Source organism: Mesitornis unicolor, unplaced genomic scaffold, assembly GCF_000695765.1.
Source record: "Mesitornis unicolor isolate BGI_N332 unplaced genomic scaffold, ASM69576v1 scaffold790, whole genome shotgun sequence".
NCBI lineage: Eukaryota > Metazoa > Chordata > Aves > Mesitornithiformes > Mesitornithidae > Mesitornis > Mesitornis unicolor.
Genome location: NW_010158748.1, coordinates 1 through 9300, shown reverse-complemented (window position 1 = coordinate 9300; position 9300 = coordinate 1). Strand labels below are relative to the sequence as shown.

Genomic DNA, 9300 nt, shown 5'->3' with positions numbered 1-9300 from the left:
CCGTCTCTGTGTCTCCCGCACTCCCCGCTGTACTGAGGATGTTAAGTCAGAGAACCCACCCGGGCATGCTCTTACTCCTGATGTTTCTCTGCCACTTCATGGAAGATCACACAGTGCAGGGTAAGACCAGACTGTTTATTCGCAGATACGTTTCTTTATTATTACTACTGTTTTGTGTCTTTCGGGCACGGTTTAGTGTTAAACGCCTCTCTCCAAGGTCCAACAGGACAGAAGTTAACTGGGCATAGGATCGCTTGGCACCGCGGTGTAGAGGTGTCCTTTAGATTGCTTTTTGGTCGGATCTTCGCACTGCTCTGCATAGGCACAGAGGACAGATAAGGATGTTTCTGGGTATTTATTGTTATTATGCAGCATGAATGAAGAGCAGCATCGCGAGGGAACTTTCCCAGTCGGCTCCCGAATGACTGCTCAAAGTTTGTTGGTAATTTAGCTCAGATTTTTATCTCTCCTGCCTGATTGAAGGAGAGGTGATGATGGGGAGCCCCACGATTACAGCTGACATTTTTAGAAACCAATAAGTGGTCACTTTCCGGGCAGTACTTTAATACTGGGATTTCCTCCTCCCCTCTCTTAATTTTTTTGTGTGTGTGAGTAAATATTAGGGTTGTAAATTCTCCTGCTCTGAAAGGTATGTTTAAATAAGTTGCGTTTGGGTTGTTGGGCTTTTTTCCATGCGAACAAATGATATTGACAACTCTTAAGAGCCCTCTTTCGACACAAGGGAATATTGATTTTTAGTTTTTTCCCTTGTCTTGACTTTGTTCCAACCACAACCTGGATGTATTACCATTGCTTGTTTAATAATTTTTTTCTCTTTTTAAAATTTATTTTCTACTCCACTACCGAGCTAGAGTTTAAGTTAATCTCATGTAGGCAACTGTAAAACGCAAAACTTTTTTTTTTTTTAAGGGCTTTGTTTGTTCAGTGACTTTTAGCGGAGAGGGGAGGGGGGGGACAGGGCGGGTGGAGGTGGGGAATCTTCCCTCGCGCCCGCGACATCTCGGCTGGCCGATTCTGACCCCTCGCTGCGGTACATTCCCATCGGAGTAAGGAGGCAGGATCGAGCCCTGTCTGGATTAGCACCAGAATCAATTGGTATTGAGTTGCTGGAGAAGTCACATTGGTTATTCACGAGAGACTCATCCCAACCAAAACTCTCCAGTTAAAAAAGGGGAGTTGCTTGGACTAATGTTCTTGGCTTGATACCATAAATAACAGGGATAATAGCGAAAATTAAAAAAAAAAATAAAAAAGGAGGGAGGGGGCAAAAAATACCCCAACAAAACCCACTTTATCCGGTTTAAGGATAGTGTATTTCCTCTGAAATGCTTGCGGGAGAGACGGCACCTATAACTTTTTCAGCTTGATCGATTTTTAAAACTCCATAGAGACCTCCTACTCTATGTGCCCTTGTATTTCATGTACTTCGCTCACTTCTGCGGAGCTCTTCAGACTTATTTTAGTGAAGAGAATGTATTTGTTAATAGAAGCAGCAAAATGTGAAGATTTCGAAAGACTTCGCTAACAGCAAATGTTCCCAATTCGTGCAGATTGCAAAATGGGCTGGGACTGAAACTCTGCGCGGCACTAAAACAATGCTGCTGTGCAGCCGCGGTGAGGAGAAGAGGGCAGGGGGAGGAGGAAGGAATTTGCAAGCGCGATTTTCTTTTTATTCCCTTTTAAATGCACATCTTTTCAAGCCTCCGTCACGTGCCGGCAGTGCTCCTTCTGCTCTACATATGGAATAAATACCTCCGAAAACTGCCTTGTTCTGTTTTGATCGGGTATTTTCTTTCTTTCTGTTTTGTTTTGTTTTTGTTTTTGTTTTTTCCCCCGTTTGTTTTTTAGTGGTGATTTTTTTGGATTTTATTTTATTAACTGCGCTCCCAAATGGGCCGGAGAAGCTGCGGGTTATGAAACGGGGCAAATAAAAGTAAACAGACTAGTAGAAGTCACTGCGAGGCGCACGTGTTGTGTCTGGGTCACTGGTGACTGCCACTGATCCGGCTGGGTGTTCCCCCCCTGTATCCCCCCCCTTTCCACCCCCCCCCCGCAGCTGGGAACTGCTGGCTCCGGCAGGCGCGGAACGGGCGCTGCCAGGTCCTCTACAAAACCGACCTCAGCAAGGAGGAGTGCTGCAAGACCGGCCGTCTGACAACTTCGTGGACGGAAGAGGATGTCAACGACAACACGCTGTTTAAGTGGATGATTGTTAATGGGGGAGCCCCAAACTGCAACCCATGCAAAGGCGGGGACTAGACTGGGGGAGGAGGAGCGGGGAAGGAGCTGGAGGAGGAGCAGCGCGGTCCTTCGGCTTCCTTCCTTGGTGGGGGTTTGAGACGCGTCTCGTACCAGCTCCTGGATCAGCGAGGAGACCCCCATTTTTTTCTCGGCCGCCGTGCACATCGGAGGGAGGAGGGGAGCGACCTCCTTTCCCTCCTGCCCTCATTGGCAGGGGGAATTTCCCTCGAGTGGTGTTTCCTGGAGGGGGGGAAGGTGTTTTCTCTTAATGCCCTGGGGTCAGTGTCTTTTTTTTCTTTAAGCAGTTTTGACACCAGGTCTGTTCTGCATGCTTCGTATTAAAGTGGTGCCTCTTTCCTTCCATCAGAAACGTGTGAGAACGTGGACTGTGGACCCGGGAAGAAATGTAAAATGAACAAGAAGAACAAACCTCGGTGTGTTTGTGCTCCGGATTGCTCTAATATCACTTGGAAGGGCCCCGTGTGTGGCTTAGATGGGAAAACCTACAAGAACGAGTGTGCCCTTCTCAAAGCCAGATGTAAAGAACAGCCTGAACTTGAAGTCCAGTATCAGGGCAAATGCAAAAGTAGGTTTGCAAATCTAATCCAGTCTCCCTCAAATGACAAAGGGTGTGTGTCTGAGTGTACTTCCCCACAGAAACCAGAGTGATGTTCCAAATGCTGAGAGACAGTAACTAAACCATGCTCAACAAGCAAGGACATAGCTGGATTGAGAGTTCCTCATAGTCTAGCAGCACTTGTGTCTTACCAGCTATTGTGAGATGGGAAGGTCTTCTCCAGCAGCCCTTAAATTGGGAAAGCTGCTGAAGGCTTTTATCTGATCATTTTTTTCATTGTGTCACCCATTCACTCCTTGCTGGGGCTCTGGGATCTCCTATTAATGTGTGTTTCCATATTTATTTCAGAGACCTGTAGGGATGTTTTATGCCCAGGCAGCTCCACATGCGTGGTTGATCAAACTAATAATGCCTACTGCGTGACATGTAATCATGAACAGAATCTCTGCGGGAATGATGGCATAACTTATGCTAGTGCCTGCCACCTGAGGAAAGCTACCTGCCTACTGGGCAGATCCATTGGATTAGCCTACGAAGGAAAATGCATCAGTAGGTATCTCGGTTGGAGGGGTAAGGGTGGAGGGAGCTTCCTGTCTCAGCTGTTTCAGAATAGCGTGTGTGGAACTGGATGTATGTAGTGAGTGTTGAGGAGGAGGAGAGACTTCCAGCAGCCTGGGTTTGTGTTCCCCTCCAGGAAAAGGAGAGCCAGGGTGAGCTTTGCCTCAGAAAAGTTTGCAAAAGGAGTGAGACAGTAGAGGGCCTGATCCTGCTTCTCTTGCTGTGAGTGCTGACAGTATCCAGGGGGAAGTACCCACCATTAAACAGATGATGACGTGGTTACAGAGTAACAAGGTCTCAATATTCAGTGGATCTGGATTCCTGGAAACAATTGTCTTCAAGTGGTCTTCGCAAAGCTTGTGTTAACTTAATTGGAAACATCTGATCACTTCTTAATCTTTAAAAATATTGCAGAGTTTGGAGACAGTTGGTGGGTGAAGACAGGAAAATAATCTCTGTGCATCCTGGCATTTTGTATTATGGTTTCCAGAAATGAGTGATAGAGAAGCATGTCACAAGGAAGCACTTTCAGGACAGCCTCTGCTCCCCAAAACTGCTGGGGGGATTCGAGGGAGTCTCAGGCTGCTTTTAGTTGGCATAGGTTGAGGTGAATTTCCTTTTAAATCTTGCAGACAACTACTCTATGTGGGTTAGTTTAAAAATAATTGATTTCAAAATGCTGAATGTGTTGGCAAATTCTGCATTTATTGCTAATTTGGGGAGCTGAATTTCTACTGACATCAAATGGAGCAGGAAGGTCATGTACAATTGGCAAATGTAATTCTGTATTCCCAGGGCCAAGCTCTGCTGGCACAGCTGTCTTTCCTCCCCCACATGTAGACAAGCAATGGTGTCCAAGACACTATTTGCTTTAGTAAAACCAGCAAGTATCATCGCATCTACTGCATCTGAGCTTTGTCTATCCACCGTTCATTGGAGGAAAAGGAGTTTGGGATTGTTTGTTGCTTTTCTTTTTCATCTTTTCACTTACCTCTAGTATCCTGTGTAAGTTTTTAGAAGCCAAATCCTGTGAAGACATTCAGTGCAGTGCTGGGAAAAAATGCTTGTGGGATTTTAAGGTTGGCAGAGGTCGGTGCGCCCTCTGCAATGCCCCATGCCCTGAAAGCAAGTCAGATGAGGCAGTCTGTGCCAGCGATAACACGACTTACCCAAATGAGTGTGCCATGAAAGAGGCAGCCTGCTCCATGGGTGTGCTTCTAGAAATAAAGCACTCTGGATCTTGCAACTGTAAGTGAGATTTTTAACTCTGAAGGCAATCCCTAGGTAATGAAGACCTTTAAATATAAGAAAGCTTGATTTGGAGATTTGAGATATGGTACAGGTGCCATATAAGTGTGTATATATATATATCATGCACACATTTTGGTTACTGATAAAATGCAATAGATCTCTAACAGTTGGCTTTCAAGTTGGGGCTTTGGGGCTATTTGAGGACAAGTCATTATGTCAGAAAGGGGTTGCCCTAGGAGTGCAATTCTAGTTATTTTTTCCTAATTTGTCTGCTCTCATGTGCTTCGCTGATTGCTTTATTAACACCAAGATAAACTTTGTGTCCAAAAGAACAAGCTTAATGGTAGCACATGGGCACCTGGTTTAGCACAGTTGCCTCTACTAACTCTGAATGAAGGACACAAAGCAGTTAAACCTAGAAGACAAGAACACTTTTTATTTGATTTCAGGAATCTGCCAATAAAACCTGAGCTATTGATTCTTCAGAACTTTCTGCAGTTATGACTTCATAGATTAGGTATAAAAACCTTATTGCATAACAGCAGATGCCAAAGAGCATCTTACTACAAGTCACATAAAATACAATGCTGTATTATGGCTGTTAAGAGGGCTTTGAAATCATGCACTGAGCTGCTTCTGTGCTGTTGTCCTTATTTAAACAACAGCTTCCCCCATGTAGCCATTAATGAAGATCCAGAGGAAGAAGAGGAAGATGAAGACCAGGACTACAGCTTTCCTATATCTTCCATTCTAGAGTGGTAAAATGTCCATCATTATTGGAACAGCCATTGGGCACAAAATCAATGTCCGTACTGTAAATAAGTGTATGCTTATTTATTTTGGGAAGAAAAAAGTATACATATATTTGAGTCTGGTAGACATTTTATTTATACTGTGTCATGTTTTATAATTTAGACATAAAATGTCTAGTTGACTGTACACCTTACTTTTTGAAGAAATTTATTCATTAAGGGAAGAGCAATGTTATTTATTGTGAGGTCTCTTGCTTGCTAAGCTTTTCTTTTTTCTTGTAAACTATAAAAGTCCATTCCTTAGAGTTTACCCACATGATCTCATATCTTTGTTTCACTGATGTTAACTATCTTCTACTTTAACAAACTTGCATGTCGGTTTCTGTTATGTTTGTTTATTGGATTTTCTGCTTGCCCATTCTGTACTTAAAAGATCCCTCATTTTTTGTTTACAAGATATCTTAACTGACCAAAAGGCATTGTAACTCAAATATACTTCCAGGGTGCATTGAGACAATCTTTAAGGAAACTTCTTTCACTTTACTTTTCTCTACTTCTGATCACATCACATACTGAAGTGATCTCAATGTGCTTATCATATATACCATATTATATGCATATATACAAACTCAAAGAAATCAGATTATGAAGGTTGTTAATAACTACAGGGCTATCTGTAGTAAGAATAAAGGGTTTATTTTATTTTCATTGTTTTATTTTTTGTAACATGCATAAATGTTTTGTCAGGTGTTTCCTTTAAGATGGTCTTGCAGTACCACTTCAAAAGTTTTGTTTTCCCAATCAGTGTGTCACTAAAAGTTATATCAAAGCTTTATCAGTTCAAGTTTCTTGCTTTTCATAATACTTTTTTTCTGATGTAGTTTTATATTTTCAAACACAGTGAGTTAAATATAAATTCATTTAAATGTGTAGTTTTGTACTTTTCTACCATGTAAATGTGCAATGTATATAAAAGTTATAATGTGTATTTGTAAATAAATGATGAATGAAAAAAAAAACAACCAAACCATGGCATTTTCCCTAGAGGCAGTCATCAGTTTCTGGTTCTAAAGGGTTCTGGTCCCCTGGTGCAGAGAAGACATACTGGTGGTTAGGGGAAAGGAGGCTTGTGCATGTCCTAGCAGCAAAACACACTGCTTAAGGCCAAAGCTTTCAGCTTATATTGATTTGAGAACCCCCCCTTTTTTTTTCCAGACAGGAACAATGTGATATTAATTGGTATTAATTAATTTTAAATCAAAGTGCACTGATAGTGGAGGAGAGTTTTGGTGGTTTTGTTTTCCTCTCTGTCCTCTAGATAAGATGTCTGTCATTTGTTAGGCATATTTAATTTTCATATTTCTAGGAGGTTTTGAACATGCATTTGAATTTTTGCTAAGCTTCGGATCCATGTTGTATCACCATTTTAGATGACCGATAGAAAAAGCAAAACACAGCCTAGTTGCCTAAGTGAATGACATGTAACAATTAGCACAAAAGACAAAAAAAACCAAAAACCAAACAAAACCCCAAACCATCAAAGAACACATTAGCACTTGGAAATTATTTGCCCCTAAAAGGAAGGTTAATTCAGAAATTTTTTTGGACACATTTTTAAGAATGGATACTAATACAGTGAATTGAGGAAAGGTAACAGCCATAACCACATAAAAGAACTGAAATGCTACCTGGGTTATGTTGTTCTCCCAAATAAGGCTCTACTTATTAAATTTTTTCTATCATACTGCATAAAACTTAAAAATGTACTTTAACACTTTATTCAATAGTGTTTAAGCACTTTGCTGACCTGAGGTTTGAGAGCAGAAGTTGACTTACCCATTTTTTAAAAATACATATCATAATTAAAGGCTATTCCTGCTATAAACTCTAATTTGTTATGGATTGTTTAGCATTATCCAAAGCAAATATAATTTATTCATCTATGAATACATAAAAACTACAGATGTGCATTTATAATATTGTATTCAAATAATAAAAAATACTGCCCTTCATCTTCCTGTTGCTTGATTTAGGCAAGTAGTCTATTTGGAAGGAAGTGCATGATGAGAAGAGCAAAGGATGCAGTGTTTTAGTCTCCTGAAGGCAACAGAACCCAGAATAAAAGAGAACAGGGGCTGGGAAAACAGAGGGATGCAAAAAGAACCTATTGGAAAAATCTCTTGAGGAACTAATAAACACTTGACAATGACACAGAGATAAAATGTTTAATAGAGATGGAGAGTATCAAAGGAGATTCTTCTCAAATTCAGATAGGTGCCAGCTACTTAATTTCCAACAAAACAATGGCATTAAAAGACTGTTATGAATTGTAAATATATTTACAAGTCTTACAGAGAGACTGTAGCAGAGCAGGATTTCTGGATTATAATTTTGTGCTGGTCTACAAAATAACTTTGAGAAAATCACCAACACCCAAATTCAAAAAAAACAACAAAAATGCCAGAAACCTATATTTATGCATGTACATGTAAACGAAACAGCCACAGAAATCTGCCTCAGGTTTTTGCTGATAAAATTATCTAAAAGTTCTGCCACTGCATTTCCCATCACTGCTGCTATTTCTATATTGCTGAAAAATCTTGAAACCTACATTGCATCTGCCTGTGATGTACAAGTGAGACATCTCCTGAGAGGCTTCATGAGGTATGCATCTTCTGAGTATGCCTAACACAAACCAACCTTGGCATGAAGCACAACAGTCCCAGAGACTTTCTCACAGAAACATGTCCAGAGGTTGTGGCAGCACGACTGCCAGTATTTTACATAATATCATACTTGTAGATAAGGCACTTGTACATGAAGTCGGAGATGCAGGCTCACTGCCAGTCTCTTCTTGAGGAGATTATTCCCTTATCTCCCAAGAGTGCATCCACCACCAGCTCAAGGTGAAACTCAAGCTGGAGAACTGTCTGTCATGCCTGCTGAAGCCATGCTTCTATATTGGAGAGGAAGCAAGATTCATTGAGAAAGGATAATTTGCAACCCTAATAGGTGCTCCTTTTGAAGAGGAAGTCCTGGGTTCTTGCCCCAGGGGCTGCCTACACATTTTGCATTTGTAATTGAGTAACATACATAAATAGTGCTTGAAGCAGGGGCTGGAATCCAGGTTACCTCCCCCTCTCCTTCCCTCAGTAGGTAAGTGCCTCCATCCTTAAGCTATGAAATCATGTTTAACCCCCTGTTTAAATTGAGATTACAAATCTTGCATCTGTTTCTACATTGAGACATAGTTACAACTTTTTTCTTCCTTCTCTTCTACGCTTGTACATGGGGAACTTCCTGGAAAGTGGGAATGTGAACTTAATTCCCTCAGTCTAAGGAAGGTGCTGAATCCATTTTTTTCCTACTTCCTGTCTTTTTGTGTGTGGTTTTTTTTTGTTTTCTTTTGGTTTTGTTTTGCTTCCTCTCTTAATGCACAGGTGTGCTAGTTTTGACTGGGATCGAGTTAATTTTTTCCATATTAGCTTGTATGGGACTATGTTTTGAATTTGTGCTGAAAACAGTGTTGATAATACAGGAATGTTTTTGTTATTAATGAGCAGCGCCCTGCTTTCCTGGATATGGCTGAACATCTGCCTGCTGATGGGAAGTAGTGAATTAATTCCTTCTTTTGCTTTGCTCACGTGTGGCTTTTGCTTTGCCTATTAAACTGTCTTTATCTCAACCCACAAGTTTTTTCAGTTTTACTCTTCCAATTCTCTCCCCCATCCCACTGGAGGGGAGTGAGCAAGTGGCTGTGTGGTGCTTAGTTGCCAGCTGGGGTTAAACCACAACAGTCCTTTTTCATACCTTTTATGTCATGCTCGGATCCCACAGCATCCAATACATCCTTATTAACCACCACTCACGCATAATCACAGAATCACAGAATCACAGAAT

The 9300-nt window shown here is 41.2% G+C and overlaps 1 protein-coding gene across 1 annotated transcript; it reads left to right on the top strand.

The window, feature by feature from the left end:
* Positions 1 to 38: 38 nt before the first annotated feature.
* On the top strand, positions 39 to 6005 carry FST (follistatin). The gene is made up of 6 exons (XM_010184355.1): positions 39 to 120; positions 2078 to 2269; positions 2630 to 2848; positions 3188 to 3388; positions 4415 to 4645; positions 5328 to 6005. Exons 1-6 carry the CDS (start codon positions 39 to 41, stop codon positions 5408 to 5410), a joined length of 1008 nt encoding a protein of 335 aa, XP_010182657.1. The 3' UTR covers positions 5411 to 6005.
* Positions 6006 to 9300: the final 3295 nt, after the last annotated feature.

Coding starts and splice junctions, on each gene's coding strand:
- FST (XM_010184355.1), top strand. CDS start 39: ATGTTAAGTCAGAGAACCCACCCGGGCATGCTCTTACTCCTGATGTTT. Junction 2,849..3,187: donor GTATCAGGGCAAATGCAAAA/GTAGGTTTGCAA, acceptor TATTTATTTCAG/AGACCTGTAGGGATGTTTTA. Junction 3,389..4,414: donor CTACGAAGGAAAATGCATCA/GTAGGTATCTCG, acceptor GTAAGTTTTTAG/AAGCCAAATCCTGTGAAGAC.